At 42.3% G+C, this 19,293-nt stretch overlaps 1 protein-coding gene across 1 annotated transcript in view; it reads left to right on the forward strand.

Annotated features, from left to right (window-relative positions):
• ccdc47 (coiled-coil domain containing 47) overlaps positions 1–19,293 on the forward strand; it is a 54,743-nt gene that overhangs the window by 29,608 nt on the left and 5,842 nt on the right. Inside the window, exons 8-12 of the mRNA XM_063037298.1 lie at positions 1,288–1,398; positions 3,959–4,044; positions 8,913–8,971; positions 9,737–9,846; positions 15,721–15,888. Of these exons, the coding sequence (XP_062893368.1) occupies positions 1,288–1,398; positions 3,959–4,044; positions 8,913–8,971; positions 9,737–9,846; positions 15,721–15,888 (534 nt within the window). The remainder of the gene's footprint in view (positions 1–1,287; positions 1,399–3,958; positions 4,045–8,912; positions 8,972–9,736; positions 9,847–15,720; positions 15,889–19,293) is intronic.

Below are 19,293 nucleotides of genomic sequence, written 5' to 3' on the forward strand. Positions count from 1 at the left end.
GTGCATAAATTGTACACTATTTCTAACATTCAGTTGCCAGCTTTTAAGATTCTGATAAATGGATTTGTTATCTATGCAATCAGTTCTGAAAATGTGGATTGAAGGCAGATAAACAGAGTTGAAATGTGAGTCAGTTATGATCTAATCTTGGACACTGAATCAGATCCGGTCACCAAAAGGAAACCTATAGGTGCAGCAAGAAGTTACACAGGCAATTGAGTTATTGCCTCCATTGTAAGAAATTTGAGTACAGGAGCAAGGATGTCTTAAAACAATTATACAGGACTTTGGTTGGGCCAACCTGGAATTTTGTGTCAATCAACAAAACTGCAGGTGCTAGAAAAAGGAAATATAAACAAAGTGTTTGAAATACTCAGCAGGTCAAGCAGCATCTGTGGGAAGACAAACAGAATTAATGTTTCAGGTCAAAGATCCTTTGTCAGAATATGTTTTTGTCTTCATATCTGAGAGGATATACTTGACAGAGGATGTGCAAAAGAAGTCACCAGACTGTTTCCTGTAATAACAGGGTCGCTGCATGAGGAATGATTGGCTTGATTAGACCTGTGTTCGCTAGTTTAAAAAATGAGAAGAGGTCTAATAATGTTCAAAATTCTCAGAGCTTAACTAGTTGGATGCAGGAGGATGTTTCACCTGGCTAGGGTATCCAGAATCAGCTTCACAGTGCAGGATAAGACACTCTTGGAACTAAAGAGAAACTCTGAAAATGATGAATCTATGGCATTGTCTACCATAGACATTCTAGACAATGTCAATGAATATGTTTAAGAGGTACATGGATTATCACATATAAAGGGTATCAAAGGGTTTTTGGGAAAGAGTGGAAATTTAGTATAGAGCTGTCTTTCTGTTTCTTATGTTTTGTTAATACTGCAAAATCGAAATAATCAAACTACCTCTTAACATTGCAGTTTAATAGGAGTTTTAACAGATTCCTGAGTGTGTTGAAGGAGACATTGCAAACTATTCAGCTTGCTGCCCTTCAGTTCTTGATGAATACAGATCGTAAGCATGTAAATGCTTGCTAAGATACAGGTTTAACAGATGGAACTAATTGCAGAGATTTCTCCCACTCTGTGTTTGTTGCTGGAAATAAAAATCTGAATTCAACCCTGGCCTTTGATGGTAATGGAAGGTGTGAGTGCATTCCTGATTATGCGGTAACCTTCAGAGTTTTTAGTCGATCTATAACTTGCTGTGGGCCAACTGCTGACCTTCCAGTTTTTGCATATGTGGAGTTACATCCAATAATTGCTTCCTTTCTAGAGTGAATTCTGCAGCGATAAGCCCAAGTCAGGGATTAAGTTTGGGCTTCCTGATTCACTCTCCATCCTGTCTGAAATGGGTGAAGTCACAGAAGGTATATTGGACAATAGGGTGAGTGTGCTGAACTGGGTACTGAGTTGAGTTTGTAAAAGCTAACAACATTTCTTATAAAACTTAAGTTTTAATTCAGATTTTCTCCCAGAGCTCAAGCCTCATTAATAGTTAATTTTATAAAGTTACATGTAACAAGCTGCTAGTCTATGTTGAGTTACCAGGTCTTGGCCAACATTGACAGTAGAAGAATATAATTGACCTCAGTACAAGGAATCATGCATGAAAGGTCAAGATTGTACTGATATGAGCACTCAGTTATACATGTTCATGTGTGTGAATCAATGAACTAAATATTTACCATTGATGCTCAACACAGTTGCATGAGAAAAGGTGAAACATTTGCAGTTGTTTTTAGTGAGAAATACCAACTGGATAATCCATCTCAGTTTTCTCCTGAAGTTTCTTAGTTCAGCCTTTAAAAGTGAGGAGGAACTCAGGACTAGCACAATCCTGTTAGAGTGAAGGACAAGGCTGCCAAGATTAGGGAACCTTGGTTAACAAGGGATTTTGAAGGTCTGGTCAGGAAAATGGAGCTATGGGTAGCTGGGATTAGCAAGTTGCTTGAGGGAGTATAAGGGATGTAGGAGTACATTTAAGAAGAAATTTAGGAGGGCAAAATGGGACAACTAAGATATCCCTGGTAAGTAAGACAAAGAATCCTAAAAGATTCTATTAGTAATAAATAGCAGTAGATTCTATTAGTATATGAACAGTTTCTTAAATGTCCTTATTGATGGTTACAATAGGGACATTTAAGAGACTCTTAGATAGGAATATGGATGCAAGAAGTCTTTGCATTTTCTATGTAATATTATTATTCTAGGAGTACTTTAAAAAAATGATGATTCAAGAAGAGTGACACTGCTGCATGCTGAAGGACCTCTCTTTGCAGCTGGAGAACAGTGTGGGAAAAGGCAAATCTACACGCCATGATCTATGTACAAACTGACAGTGTAGGTGAGACTGAAATATAGTTCTGTGGAGAGAATTTTGGGAGTTAGACTTTAAATAGAATATAGAAGCTTCATAATAGTGTTGAAATTGTTACCAGAGCCAGGAACAAATTAGCATGCTGTTTAACAGATCAGAGAGTTTGAATGCAATGCTCAGAACAGTCATAGTCATACTTTATTGATCCCAGGGGAAATTGGTTTTCGTTACAGTTGCACCAGAAATAAATAGTAATAGAACCATAAATAGTTAAATAGTAATATGTAAATTATGCCAGTAAATTATGAAATAAGTCCAGGACCTATTGGCTCAGGGTGTCTGACCCTCCAAGGAAGGAGTTGTAAAGTTTGATGGCCACAGGCAGGAATGACTTCCTATGACGCTCTGTGTTGCATCTCGGTGGAATGAGTCTCTGGCTGAATGTACTCCTGTGCCCACCCAGTACAATATGTAGTGGATGGGAGACATTGTCCAAGATGGCATGCAACTTGGACAGCATCCTCTTTTCAGACACCACCATCAGAGAGTCCAGTTCCATCCCCACAACATCACTGGCCTTACGAATGAGTTTGTTGATTCTGTTGGTGTCTGCTACCCTCAGCCTGCTGCCCCAGCACACAACAGCAAACATGATAGCACTGGCCAATATTGTACATGGTATCCATAACATAATGGATACCATGTACAATATTGGTCTCCTTATTTCAAGGAGGAGGTAAGTACATTGGAAGCAGCTCAGAGAAGGTTTACTAGACCTTTTTCAATCTTTTTATTAATATCAAATTCTTAAACATTCCCAAGAATTGATACAAAGCTATTGGGATTACATTGTTAACAATTAGTATATATAGATATAAACACAGTTAATACACAGATATTAACCTCCCAAAATCTTACAGAGTACAAATATAGTAGTATATAGAAAAAAATACAAAAATATCATGGAAAAAGAAAAAAAAAAATGCCCCAATAAAGGGGGGAAAAAACCCTAATCTAAATCTACTAATCAGCTAATCTAGTAAATTGGTTTACTAGACCAATACCTGGATTACATGCGTTGTCTTGTGTGGAAAAGTTACACAGGCTTGAGTGGTATCCTCTGGAATTTAAAAGGGTGATTGTGTTTTGGAGACCAGGAATCAAGAGTTCAGGGGACTGGGTAGGAAGTGGACATAGGCAATATTATCAGTCATAATATTATTGAGTGGCAGAAAAGGCTTAAGGGTTAGATCTATTCCTTCTGTTTCTTGTGTTATCATCTTACTGAACTGGAATAAAGCCCAGTGACAGTCTAAAACGGATAGCATCCAACCTATTGGGCAGTAATGAAAATCTCAGTCATCCACGACCTCACTTTGTTTTTGAACATCGCATAAAGCTAATCCCATGTACCTCTATTTCAGGAGTTCCCAACCTTTATGTCATGGACCAATACTATTAAGCAAGGGGTCCATGGATCCCCGGTTGGGAACCTCTTCTCTATTTATATAGTAGAGGTTGTGCTTGCAGATTGCTGTTGAAATTCTGTTTGGATGTTCACAGGAAGGATTTGGGTGAAGTGTTGCTTGCTGAAGTACTTAGACAAGTCTTTCCTTTGTGAATCTAGATGGTGCACTTCCTATCAAATCATGCTGACAAGATAGAGTCCATTCATTTCTCAGACCAGTTCTCTGGAGTGAAAATTATGCAAGAGTAAGTATCAATATCGTCCACATGGCAAATTGTGCTCAACTGTAATGTTTCGTAATCATCAAAGGTTGTTTTTGGAAATCTGTTTCAGTAAAGATCACTTTTGAGAAATGTAATTCAGGAAGACTTTTCTGTGTTAGAACCCGTGCTGTGGTGTGAGTAGCGAAGGTTATATGTATTGGTACCCTGGAGGAGTATCCATTTCGAGCCCAGGTTTGATGTTTTTTTTTCCAGCTTGAAGGTCTGACAATATTCCAGCAAACTGCCAAACGCACATTTGTAAAGCTGCCTTCTGTGATCTCTGCACCTCTGTATGAACATTACTGGCATACAGCTATTGCCTCTCCCTCGTAGAGTTCTTGGTGTCAATAACTTCTTAGTTTAATGATGCTTGTTTGGCTTCTACATAACATGGATGCTAGAATCTTAATATGATTAGTTGCCGAGTCCAGAGGGCACAATTTATGCCGATAATGTAGTTTAACAGGGGTCTCTGATGCAGTGTCTGGGCTGAATAAAGTAATTCATGCTGGGCGAACCTGGAAAAAGTATCTTGGTTCCCAGTGACTCCAGCTGAGTGCCTGTGATTGTCAGATAACTACAGAATTGGGCATGGCTGTTGTAGAGTCATAAGAAACTACAACACAGAAATGGGCCCTTTGGCCTGTGTAGTCCATGCTGAAACATTTAAACTGCCTAGACTCATTGACCTGCACCCTGACCATAGCCATCCATACCCTCCCATCCATGTACCTACACAAACCTCTCTTAAATGTTGAAATTGAGCTCACATGTACCACTTGCACTGGCAGTTCGTTCCACGCTCTCATGGCCCTCCGAGTGAAGAAGTTTCCCCTCATGTTCCCCTTAAACTTTTCACTTTTCACCCTTCACCCTTAACACATGATCTCTAGTTGTAGTCCCACCCAACCTCAATGGAAAAAGTCTGCTTGTCATGCCCTGGGGATCTATCCGCCCTAATTTGCCTCAAGACAGCAGACATTGCCTCTGTAATCTGAATAGGGTCCATGACTTCACTGCTGCTTTGTGTCACTTCTATAGACTCTGTGCCCATCTCCCAAATAAACACAGATGCAAAAATTCATTTAAGATCTCCCCCATCTCTTTTGGCTCCGCACATAAATTACCATTCCGATCTTCCAGAGAACCAATTTTTTTCCCTTGCTAACCTTTTGCTCTTAACATATTTGTAGTAACACTTTGAATTTTCCTTTACCTTGTAAAAGAGCAACCTTGTGCCTTCTTTTAGCCTTCCTGGTTTCTTTAAGTGTTCTGTTATATGTCTTATTCTCCTCAAGCACCTCATTTATTTCTACCTGCCTATACCTACTATGCACCTCCTTTTTTTTTCTTAAGCAGAGCCTCAAAATCTCTTGAAAACCAAGGTTCACAAAGCCTATTATCTTTACCTTTTATTCTGACAGGCACATACAAGCTTTGTACTCTCAAAATTTCACTTTTTAGGGCCCCCCATTTACCAAGTACACCCTTGCCAAAAAACGGCCTGTCCCAATCCACATTTGCCAGATCCATTCTGAAATCATTAAAAATGGCCTTTTTCCAATTTAGAATTTCAACTCAAGAACCAGACCTAGCCTTTCCTATAATTATCTTAAAACTAATGGCATTATGATCACTAGATACAAAGTGTTCCCTACACAAATTTCTGTCACCTGCCTTGTCATATTCCCTAATAGAAGATCCAGTGTTGCACGCTGTCTTGTTGGGGCTTCTATGTACTGATTAAGGAAACTTTACTGAACACATTTGACAAACCACATCTCATCTGGTATTTTTGCAGTACAGGAGTCCCACTCAGTATGTGGAAAATTAAAATCACCTACTATCACAGCCTTATGTTTTCTGCAATACTTTGCAATCTCTCTACAAATTTGTTTCTCTAGATCCCTTGGACATTTGGATGGTCTATAATATAATCCTATTAACATGGTCAACCCTTTCTTATTCCTCAGTTCCACCCATAAAGCCCTAAAATGGGTGGAACTGAGGACAAGTTCTCCCGTCTGTCCTGACTGTGTGCTGCTGTGACATTTTCCCTGACTATTAACAACACCTTTCCCTCTTTAGTTTCTACCCCTCCTGCAACCAAGCCTCAATAATATCTACAATATCATAATTCCATGTGTTGATCCATGCCCTAAACTCAACTGACTTTCCTACAACTCTTCTTGCAACTCGACACTAGTCCCACCATGCTCAACCTTTTGATTCCTGATTTTGTCAGGTCTTAACAACATCTCCCTTCACAACCTCTCCACTATCTGTTCTGGCACTCTGGTTCCCATCCTCCTGCAACTCCAGTTTAAACTGCACAGAGCCAGACTTTGTGCCAGAGACCTGACCTCTGTGACTTTCCTCTGCTAAGTCATCCCTCCTAACAGTATCCAAAATGATATACCTGTTGTTGAGGGGGATGGCCACAGAGCACTGGCTGTTTAATCCCTTTCACCCTCCTGACTGTCACTGAGTTTCCTGTGTCCTGCACCTTGGGTGTAACTACCTCTCTATGTCCTGTCTATTACTTTTTCAGCCTTCGGATTGATCTGGAGTTCATCCAGTTCCAGCTCCAACTCCTTAACGCAGAGTGTTAGAAGCTGCAGCTGAATGTATTTCTTGCAGGTGAAGTCGTCAGGGACAATGAAGGTCTCCCTGCCTTCCCACATCCCGCAAGAGGAGCCTTCAACTATCCAGCCTGGTATCCTTACTGCCCTAACTGTGCAAATATAAAGAAGGAAACAATAAATAAACTGAAAAGAAATCTACCTATAGATTTTCACCTTCTCTCACTCAAGCCGCTCTTCACTGAACCTCGAAGAGCTAAAGCCTCAAAATCCCCATTCTAACACTGTCCACTCCAACAAAGGCCACTCCACTTTCCCCTGCCTTATATTTATTTGCCCTTGCTAATGAATCCTGATCTCTGATTGGCGCCATTCAAACACCGAAACTCGCAAAGCGCTGCTGTTTAATGCACATTTGCCAACCTGTGTGAGTTAGTTCTTCTCTTGCTCCAGGTCTCAGGTCGCTGTTCAAATGCTGAAACTTCTGCAAAGCGCTGCTTTTTAATGCGCATTTACCAACCTGTGTGAGTCACCTCACCTTGTTTCCGATCTCTGACTGGCCGCCATCCAAATGCCAAAACTCCTGCAAAGCGCTGCTCTTTAATGCGCATTTGCCAACCTGTGTGAGTTACCTCTTCTCTCACTCCTGATCCTCTGGTTGGCCGCTATTCAAACAGTGAAACATCCACGAATCACTGCTTTTTAATGCACAGTCTTCAATCTGCGTGCATAACCTCTTCTCTTGCTCCTGAACTCTGACTGGCCGCTGGTCAAACTCCCATGAAGCGCTGCTTTTTTGTGCACATTTGCTGACCTGTGTGAGTCACCTCATCTCATTCCCGATCTCTGACTGGTCGCTGTTCAAATGCCAAAATTCCTGCGGAGCGCTGAACTTTAATGCACATTTGTGGACCTGAGTGAGTCACCACTTCCCTTGCTCCTGATCTCTGGCTGCTGGTGAAATGCTGAAACTGCCGCAAAACGCTGCTTATTAATGCACGCTCACCAACCAGTGGAATCACCTCATCTCTTGCTCCCAGTCTCTGATTGGCCCCTGTTCAAATGCCAAAATTCCCACAAAGCGCTGAATTTTAATGCATATTTGCTGACCTGTGGGAGTTACCTTATCTCTCGCTCCCAATCTCTGACTGGCCGCAGTACAAATACCGAATCTCTTGCAAAGCGCTGAATTTTAATGCACACTTGCTAACCTGTGTGAGTCACCTCATCTCTCACACCCAGTCTCTGATTAGCTGCTGTTCAAATGCCTGCGAAGCGTTGCTTTTTAATGCTTATTTTTCGACCTCTATTAGTTACCTCTTGTCTCGCTCCCCATCTCTAATTGGCCGCTGTTCAAATGCCGAAGCTCCCGCAAATCGCTTTTTAATGCACGCTCATCGACCTATGTGAGTGAACTCTTCTCCCACTTCCGATCTCTGACTGGCCACTGGTTAAACATTGAAACTCCCGTAAACTGCTGCTTTTTAATGCACACTCACCTACTTATGTGAGTTACCTCTTGTCTCGCTCCCTATCTCTGATTGGCCACTGTTCAAATGCTGAATATCCTGCGAAAGGCTGTTTCTTAATGCATACTCGCCAACTTGAGTGAGTCACCTCTTGTTCCTGATCTCTGGTTTGCTGCTGTTCAAACGCCAAAACTCCTGCGAAGCGCTGAATTATAATGCATGCTAGACGACCTGTGCGAGTTACCTCTCTCTCGCACCCAATCTCTGATTGGCCACTATTCAAACAGTGAAACTCCCGCAAAGTGTTGCTCTTTAATGCATACTCGTCAACCCGTGTGAGTGAACTCTTTTTGCACCCGATCTCTGGCTGCATTTCAAACACGATCAATCCTATAAGCTGCTGATGGCTGTCATCCAACCTATAGACTGCTGATGCTCTGTACTTGGGGACCTGCTACTGAACCAATATGAAGTACAGGAAAATGCTGTAACTGGGGTTGAGTCAGGAAGCATGCATTCGTTTGGGAACATGTACGTGGCCTAAACTTCCTTACATCATACGCAAATTAGAACATGAAATCCTGGCTGTAGTACTTGTTATGGTGGCCTCAGAAGAATGGGGTATGGTGAAGAGGTTTATTTCTGCTTGGACAGAAGTAAAATCAATACTTTTAATAGTCATTTGTCATTGCAAAATACTCTGCAGTGCCTAATTTGTTGCAGACCTAAATAGTCAGCGGGAAGCTATAGTGAAGATGGTGTGTCTTTAATTTGTTGAATGTCTTTTCTTTCTGTTCAGAGAGGGTCAACCCCTCAAGCTGCCTGACACTAAAAAGACACTACTGTTTACATTTAATGGTAAGTTTCTAAGGGTTATTTTTTATTCCCATTGATTTACTTATCTGGGAGTGAGCATCTTGTGCTCCCTTGGATCTAGAGATGAAATACAAGCTTGATAAGCATTGTTCTTCCAGACCACTGTCAACACAGCTGTGTTGCATGTGAATGGGTTGGAGCAGCCAAGTATTTGGATATCACCGACTCTGAAGATGGCCATCCTGTTAATACAGTGGTACAAAGGATAATAACTGAGGTGTCAGCCCCCTGAGAAGCAGCATGCATCATCTCATTATGAGGTAGTACCCTGGAGAGGCTGCACTGTTCCTAACCCAAGCCCTACGCTTCCAACTTCTGCTCAATGTATATGTGATTTCCCCAAACGACAATAATCTTTTGCTGCCTCCATGTTTAGTCAAGCTGCAGGCCTGTCTGCACAGCACGACTGGCTCTTGGGTAGCTGATCCTGCCATCCGGGTGCTGTACTGTTGGGATGGTGTTTTGACAGTTCACAGTCAAAGGCATTTTCACCTGTTTCTAGATTTAAAATGACAATCACGTGACAAATTAACTAAAGTGTTACTATTCAGTAAAATAAAGAAGACATCTACAATTTAATTTTATAACCCTTTAGCAAAAATAACATTTAAACCAATAATTTAGAAAAATGTAGATAGCTCCCCTAGGCCAGAGATTAAATCTGACCATTTTACATATTTGACATGTTATTTTTGCATACGTAACATGGTTGAGATCAGGTCATATACTGTATCTACTTCTCTGCAGTGCCTGGAATCGGCAACACTTATCCAAAGGACATGGAGTCCTTACTGCCATTAATGAACATGGTTATTTACAGCATTGACAAGGCAAAGAAGTATCGTCTCAACAGAGAGGTAAGAGCACAGTTTTGTCATTTTTGCTCATATCTGGCTTATCTGGTTTTTAAACGCTTCTTAATCCTCAAGCTTCCCTCTAATTTTTGCTATATTGTATGCCCTAATTTGCTTTTATGCTGTTTTTGACTTATCTTGTCATCCTGCCTTTAGAATGCTGCTGCTTCTTTGGAATGAACCGATCCTGCGTCTTCTGAATTGCTCCCAAAAACTCTAGCCATTGCTACTCTGCCAACATCCTTGCTAGTGTCCCCTTCCAATAAACTTTGGCCTGCACCTCTCTTATGCATCTGTAGTTAAGTTCATTCAAGTGCAATACCAATGCACTTGATTTTAGCTTCTGTCTCTCAAACTGCAGGGTGAATTCTATCATAGCATGATCACTGCCTCTTAAGAGTTCCTTTACTTTAAACTCTGAAGCAAATCTGGTTCACTACACAATATTCAATCCAGAATTGCCTTTTCCCTAGTGGGCTCAACCACAACCTGCTCTAAAAAGCTATCTTATAGGCATACTACAAATTCCCTCTCTTGGGATCTAGCATCATCCTGATTTCCCCAATCTACCTGCATATTGATATTCCCCCCATGACTATCATAACATTCCCCTTTTGGCATGCACATTTGTAATTTGTATCCCACATCCTGGCTACTGTTTCTAGGCTGGTATATAACTCCCATCAGGATCTTTTCTACTTGCAGTTTCTTAAGGATTCGGCATCCTCTAATCTGATGTCACTTCTTTTTAAGAATTTGATTTCATTTTTTGCCAACAAAGCAATCTCACCCCCTCTGCCTACCTAGCTATCCTATCAATGCGATGTGCGTCCTTGGATGCTCAGCTGTGATCTTTTTTCAGCTATGAATCTGTGATGTCCGCATTGTCATACTTGGAGTCATAGAGTCCAAAAAAAAATTACAGCACAGGAACAAGTGCTTCAGCACATCTAGTCCGTGCCAAACCTAAATTGCCTAGTCCCATCAACCTACACCCAGATCATAACCCTCCATTCCCCTCCCATCCATGTACCTATCCAAACTTCTCAACCGTTGAAATCAAGCTCGCATGCACCACTTGTGCTGGTAGCTCATTCCACACTCTCTCATGGCCCCCTGAGTGAAGAAGTTTCCCCTTGTGTTCCACTTAAACTATGACCTCTACTCGTAGTCCCACCCAACCTCAGTGGGGGAAAAAAACCTGCTTGCATTTACGCTGTCTATACTCTTATTAATTTTATATACCTCTATCAAATCTCCCCTCAATCTTCTACATTCCAGAGAATTAAATTCTAACTTATTCAACCTTTCCTTAAATTTTCTCTGTACTCCTTCAATTTTATTTACATCTTTCCTATACGTAAGTGACCAAACTGCACACAGTACTCTCAAGTTAGGCCTCACCAGTGTTGTATACAACTTCAACATTATATCCCATCTTCTGTACTCAGTACTTTGATTTATGAAGGTCATTTTGCCAAAAGCTTTCTTTATGACCCTATCAACCTGTGATGCCACTTTCAATGAGTTATGGACTTGTATTCCCAGATCCCTTTGTTCTACCACACTCCATAGTGCCCTACCATTCACTGTGTAAGACCTACCCTGGTTAGTCCTACCAAAGTGCAACACCTCACACTTGTCTGCATTAAATTCCATCTGCCATTTTCCAGTCCATTTTTCCAGCTGCTCCAGATCCCACTGCAAGCTTTGAGAGCATCCTGAGCAGCTGCATCACGGCCTGGTTCGGAAATTGTACCATCTCGGATCGCAAGACCTTGCAGCGGATAGTGAGGTTAGCTGAGAAGATCATCGGGGTCTCTCTTCCTGCCATTACAGACATTTACACCACACACTGCATCCGCAAAGCAAACAGCTTTATGAAGGACCCCACACACCCCTCATATAAACTCTTCTCCCTCCTGCCATCTGGAAAAAGGCACCAAAGCATTCGGGCTTTCACGACCAGACTGTGTAACAGTTTCTTCCCCCAAGCTAACAGACTCCTCAATACCCAGAGCCTGGCTTGACACCAACCTACTATACCCTATACTGTGCCTATTGCCTTGTTTATTATTTATTGTAGTGCCTGCACTGTTTTGTGCACTTTATACAGTCCTGGGTAGGTCTGTAGTCTAGTGTAGTTCTGTGTTTTTTTCTTACGTAGTTCAGTGTAGTTTTTTTATTGTTTCATGTAGCACCATGGTCCTGGAAAACGTCTCATTTTTACTACGTTCTGTACTAGCAGTTATGGTTGAAATGACAATAAAAAGTGACTTGAAGCTTTGATAGGCTTCCTCACTGTCCACTACACTCCCAATCTTGGTGTAATACACAAATTTGCTGATCCAGTTAACCACGTTATCATCCTGATTGTTGATATAGATGACATAGATGACAAACAACAAAGGACCCAGCACCGATCCTTACGGCACACCGTTAGTCACAGGCCTCCAGTCAGAGAGGCAACCATCTACTACCACTCTCTGGCTTCTCCCGCAAAGCCCACGTCTAATCCAGTTTACTACCTCATCTTGAATGCCATGCAACTGAACCTTTTGGCCAGCCTCCCATGCGGGACCTTGTTAAATGCCTTACTAGAGTCCATGCAGACAACATCCACTGCATGCCTTCATCCACTTCCTCAAAAACCTATTAAGATTGGTTAGACATGACCTACCACGCATAAAGCCATGCTGACTATCCTTAATCAGCCTATGTTTAGTCCAAAGACTAACATAACAGGTCCCTTTGAATACATTCCAATAACTTTCCCACAACTGAAGTCAGACTATAATTTCAGGCCTGTAATTTCCAGGTTTATGTTTAGAGCTTTTTTTTTAAAAAAAAACAGCAGAACAAGAGTGGCTATCGTCTAGAACCTCACCTGTCGCTAAGGATTATTTAAATATCTCTGCAAGGGCCCTGGCAATTTCTGCACTTGCCTCCTGTAAGATCTGATGGAACACCTTGTCAGGCCCTGGGGATTTATCCACCCTGATTTGCTTCAGGGTAGCAAACATCTCCTCCTCTGTAATCTGTACAGGGTCCATGAAGTTGATGCTGCTTTGCCTCACTTCTATAGACTCTGTGTCCGTCTCCCAAGTAAATACAGATGCAAAGAGTGCATTTAAGATCTTCTCCATCTCTTTTAGCTCCACACATGAATTACCATTCTGGTCTTCCAGAGGACAAATTTTGTCCATTGCAATCCTTTTGCTTTTAATATATCTGTAGAATCCCTTAGGATTCTCCTTCACCTTGTCCACTAGAACAACTTCATGCCTTCTTTATGTCTTCCTGATTTCTTCCTTAAGTGTTCTCTTGCATTTCTTATACTCCATAAGCACCTCATTTGTTCCTATTGGCCTAAACCTGTTATGCACCTATTTTTCCCTTAATCAGGGCCTCAATATCTCTCAAAAAACCAAGGTTCCCTAAACCTGTTAGCTTGCCTTTTACTCTGACAGGCGTATACTCGTAAAGGCTTTGTACTCTCAAATTTTTACTTTTGAAGGCCCCCCACTTAATAAGTACACTACAAATTTGTTCCTCTAAGTCCCTTGGACTGCTGGGTGGTCCATGATATAGCCCCATTAACGTAGTCATATTTTTCTTATTTCTCAGTTCCACCCATAAAGCCTCACTAGATGAGTTCTCCAATCTGTTCTGATTGACCACTGCTGTGACATTTTCCCTGACTAGTAATGCCACCCATCCCCCTTTTAGCCTCTGTCATGTCTAAAACAACGGAACCCCAGAATATTGAGCTGCCAGTCCTGCCCCTCCTGCAACCAAATCTCACTAATGTCTATGATATCATAATGTCATGTGTTGATCCATGCCCTGAATTCATCTGCCTTCCTACAATACTACTTGCATTGAAATATACACAGTTCCAAACAATAGTCACACCATGCTCAACCTTTTGGTTGCTGACATTGTCTGAGGTCTTACCAACATCTGTCTCCACAACCACTCCACTATCTGTTTTGGCACACTGGTTCCCATCCCCTTGCAACTCTAGTTTAAACACCACCATGCATCACTAGCAAACCTCCCCGCTTGGTTATTAGTTTCCCCCTTCTATTTAGGTGCAAACCATCTCTTCTGTACAGGTCCCACCTTCCCTGGAAGAGAGCCTAATGATCTAAAACTCTGAAGCCCTCCCTCCTACACCAACTCCTTAGTCACATGTTAAACTGTACGACCTCGCTTTTCCTGTTTCTAACCTCACTAGCACATGGCATGGGTAGCAATCCTGAGATCACAACCCTGGAGGTCTTGTCCTTTAACTTAGCACCGAACTTCCTGAACTCCCTATAGAGAACCTTGTCACTCTTCCTACCTATGTCATTAGTACCTACATGGACCATGACCTCTGGCTGCCCACTTAAGAATGCTAAGGACTCAATCCAAGATGTCCCTGACCTGGCACCCGGGAGACAACATACCATCCAGGAATCTTGTTCTCGTCCACAGAACCTCCTCCCTCCTCTCTGTTCGCCTAACTAATGAATCCCCTATCACCACAGCTCACCTCTTCTTCCCCCTTCCTTTCTGAGCCACAGAACTAGACTCAGTGCTGGAAACCTGACCACTGTGGTTTTCCCCACCCCCGACAGTGTCCAAAGTGTTGTTGACAGGGATATCTGCACTGACTGTTTAAACCCTTTCACCCTCTTGACTGTCACCCAATTTTGCTCTGACCTGCACCTCAGGTGTAATTACCTCCATATCACCAACTCAGCCTCCCAAATGATCCAGAGTTCATCCAGTTCCAGCTCCAACTCTTTTAACGTGGAGTGTTAGAAGCTGCAGCTGGATGTACTTCTTGCAGGTGAAGTCATCAGGGACACTGGAGGTCTCCCTGCCTTCTCACATCCTGCAAGAGGAGCATTCAACTATCCTCCCTGTCATGTCTACGGTCCTAGCTGAGCAAATATAAAAAAGGAGGCAATAAATAAACTGGGAAAAAAATACCTACAGCTTTTTCGCCATCTCTCACTCAAGCCTTTCCTTGTTGAAGCCTCAAGGAGCTAAATACTGAAATTCCCACTCTAACACTGTCCATTCTAACAAAGACAACTTTGATTGTCCCACCTTATTTTAATTTGCACTTGCTAGTGAATCCCGATCTCTTATTGACCACTGTTCAAGCGCTGAAACTCCTGCACAGCGCTGCCTTTTGATGCCAGCCTGTGTGAGTCACTCTTTCTCTTGCTCCTGATCTCTTATTGGCTGCTGTCCTAATGCCAAATCTCCTGTGAAGCTCTGCTTAATGATTCACACTCGATAACCTTTGTGAGTCACTCTTTCTCTCGCTCCCAATCTCTGGCCACTGTTCAACTTGCCAGTTTCTAACTGCATTATAAGATTGCCCATCTTATTTCGTATACTGTGTGTATTCAAATATAACTTCCGTTCTGTACTCACCACCCTTCTTCTCAATTTTGTCTCCATATTGGCTGAAGTTAAATTCTTATCTCAAAGAGTAGGGAGTACCTGGAATACACTGCTGGAGAGAGGGGTGGAAACAGTTACTGACAGTATTAAAGAAATGTCCGGATGAGCACCTGAATTGTCTTGGCATGCATAGAAGACTGTGGGCAAGTACAGGAAGATAGGATTAATGCAGATGGGTGCATGGATGTGATAGAGTAAATGGCCTTTTTCCACACGGTACGATTCTGTAAAGTATAAATAAATCAAATTGTTTGAAAATTTCTGATTCCATTTCACCCTGCTTTTTCCTGCTCTGATCTCTTACACTGATCCTCCCCTCTGCCTTCCATATTTCTTCCCCTCAGCCTCCAATGCAGTGTTTGAATGGTATTATACTGACTCATTCCTACTTCTTCCCATCTACCGAAACAGGGAAAACTGAAAGCTGATAAAAATCGTGCTCGTGTAGAGGAGAACTTCCTAAAGATGACACATGCACAACGTCAGGAAGCTGCGCAGATTCGCAGGGAGGAGAAGAAACGAGCAGAGAAAGAAAGAATTATGAACGAAGAGGACCCGGAGAAACAGCGCAGGCTTGAGGTACAAAATGATCCCCGGCTGACTATTTCACTTTCGCATCTTATAGTCATAGTCATACTTTATTGATCCCGGGGGAAATTGGTTTTCGTTACAGTTGCACCAGAAATAATAAATAGTAATAGAACCATAAATAGTTAAATAGTAATATATAAAATTATGCCAGTAAATTATGAAATAAGTCCAGGACCAGCCTATTGGCTCAGGATGTCTGACCCTCCAAGGGAGGAGTTGTAAAGTTTGATGGCCACAAGCAGGAATGACTTCCTATGACGCTCTGTGCTGCATCTCGGTGGAAAGAGTCTCTGGCTGAATGTACTCCTGTGCCCACCCAGTACAATATGTAGTGGATGGGAGACATTGTCCAAGATGGCATGCAACTTGGACAGCATCCTCTTTTCAGACACCACCATCAGAGAGTCCAGTTCCATCCCCACAACATCACTGGCCTTACGAATGAGTTGTTGATTCCGTTGGTGTCTGCTACCCTCAGCCTGCTGCCCCAGCACACAACAGCAAACATGATTGCAGGGGCCACCACAGACTCGTAGAACATCCTCAGCATCGTCCGGCAGATGTTAAAGGACCTCAGTCTCCTCAGGAAATAGAGACGGCTCTGACCCTTCTTGTAGACAGCCTCAGTGTTCTTAGACCAGTCCAGTTTATTGTCAATTCGTATCCCCAGGTATCTGTAATCCTCCACCATGTCCACACTGACCCCCTGGATGGAAACAGGGGTTGCCGGTACCTTAGCTCTCCTCAGTACTTGCAGAGTACTGGCCTTTCATTTCTGCAGCCGGGGTTCAGATACAGCTGAGATTATTGGAAAGAAGTTATTTGAAACAAGGACCCAAGTTAACCTTGTCTGTATTGTCCCACTCTGCTTCAATGTAAACCCCTCACTTTTTCTGTATTATTTCCCAGCCAAGAGGCAGTCAATCCTGTCATAGAGGTCCGTGTAAAACATGAATCAGAGGTTATTCCTGATCTGTAAGGCTCAGCACATACTCTGTTTACTTGCAATTTGTCGTAAGAGCCACGGTACCATTTGTATCCACTTACTGCCTATCACTTCAAATATGTGTTAGCTGTGGTGAGCCTGTCTGGGCTGTCACTGAAAGTTAATGGTAATTGCCCTCCTATAGTTGTCATTGAGAACATGGTGTCAAGCTGTTGTTTCAGTCAGCTGCAGGTGTTGTGAATTTGCTCCCATAGTTTTGTCAGTTAAGACATTCAGGGATTTTGACTTGGCAACCGAATCAGGATGGTTTGTAACTTGGAAGCGAGTTTGTAACTTGCTCCCACAGGTCTACTGCTTTCCAGAATCATAGAGTGCAGATTCAGAAGATAGTGTTAAGAAGGCGTTAGTGAGTTGCAACAATGCATCTTGGAGATTTGTTGCACAAGCTATGCTCTGTCAGTGGTGGAAGGGGTAATCCATTTGTATCCATGACAGTACAGTTGTGATAAGTGGCTGTTTTTGAGGTGCATGCTGGCAATGCACACTCATTATTGGCATCGAGTGTTCCCAGACCACAAAAGTAAATGTCTCTTGGTTGAGATGCTGTAGTTGCCGTAACTGCACTGCTGTGAAGTTTTTCCAAGGAACTATATTCACTTGCAACTGGTTATTGCCTTCCCCTATTTTTGTATAATCATTGCACTGAGAAGAGCAAGAATAGCTTAAGCTGTCAGTTTACTTCTAATTTTTATTTTGCAATTTTATGTCTGCACTACACTGCTTCTCATTATGTAAGCCAGTGATAATGATTCTGACCTGAATTTCCGACAAGTGGTACCAGTTGCTCTAACTGAGAATATAGGCAGCAAGGAGGATTACTTGCTGAACCACAGATGCCTAAGCCTCATTTGTGTGGTGTAGGATTTTTTATTTTCACATTGTTGAATTGATGAACAATTTTAGGACACAGATTGCAGTATGTGGTATCACATCTCAGTGTATGCAAATTACAAGCAGGAGCAGACTACTCAGACTCAAGCCTTCACCTCTCAACAGGATAATGTTTGAACTGATTGCAAATGCCAATGACCTTTCATCCCTTTGCTTATCAAGGATCTATCACTCTCTACCTTAAAAACATTCAAAGACTCTGCTCTCTCTGCCTTTTAATGAAGAGAACAAAGAGTTTTATTTCTTACATCCATCTCAAACATGGGGGAGTAAAAGTCTTTGTTGCGTCTCCATCACTATGTACAAGTAATACGGAAGGGAAATGTGGGAGGATACTGCGCTGGAGGGAGGGGAGCTGGGGGGGACTTTGGGGTTCTAACATTTAACTGTCATTCATTCTTTGGGGCACTCCTCTGTTTTCATGGATGGTTGTGAAGAAAAAGTATTTCAGGATGTATATTGTATACACTTCTCTGACATTAAATTGTACCTTTGAACCCTTTGAAACACTATGATTATATACATAACTGTTTTGTTATACATGTAAGTACAGTCAGATATGCAATCAGATCAATGCGTATTGATAAATCTGATGGCCTGGTGAAAGAAGCTGTTCCGTAGCCTGTTGGTCCTGGCCTTAATGCTGTGGTACTGTTTGCCAGACGGAAGCAGCTGAAACAGTTTACGGTTGGGATGACTGGAGTCCCTGATGATCCTCTGAGCCCTTTTTATGCACCTGCTGTAAATGTCCAGACATTGCTGTTCTGTGTCATCCCTGTTAGTGTTCCCTTCCTATCAACTTTAGCCAGCTCCTCTCTCATGACTAATAGAGGGCTATGGGTAAGCCTAGTAATTTCTACGGTAAGGACATGTTCAGCACAACTTTGTGGGCCGAAGGGCCTGTATTGTGCTGTAGGTTTTCTATGTTTCTAATTCCCTTTACTGTAATAGACAATAGGTGCAGGAGTAGGCCATTCGGCCCTTCGAGCCAGCACCGCCATTCACTGTGATCATGGCTGATCATCCACAATCAGTATCCAGTTCCTGCCTTATCCCCATAACCTTTGATTCTGCTATCTTTAAGAGCTCTATCCATCTCTTTCTTGAAAGCATCCAGAGACTTGGCCTCCACAGCCTTCTGGGGCAGAGCATTCCATATATCCACCACTCTGGGTGAAAAAGTTTTTCCTCAACTCCGTTCTAAATGGCCTACCCCTAATTCTTAATCTGTGATCTCTGGTTCTGGACTCACCCATCAGCAGGAACATGCTTCCTGCCTGCAGCATGTCCAAACTCTTAATAATCTTATATGTTTCAATAAGATCCCCTCTCAGCCTTCTAAATTCCAGAGTATACAAGCCCAGTCACTCCAATCTTTCGACAAATGACAGCCCCGCCATCCCGGGAATTAACCTTGTGAACCTACGCTGCACTCCCTCAATAGCAAGAATGTCCTTCCTCAAATTTGGAGACCAAAACTGCACACAGTACTCCAG

The sequence above is a fragment of the Mobula hypostoma genome, chromosome X1, assembly GCF_963921235.1.
Source record: "Mobula hypostoma chromosome X1, sMobHyp1.1, whole genome shotgun sequence".
Classification (NCBI taxonomy): Eukaryota; Metazoa; Chordata; class Chondrichthyes; order Myliobatiformes; family Myliobatidae; genus Mobula; species Mobula hypostoma.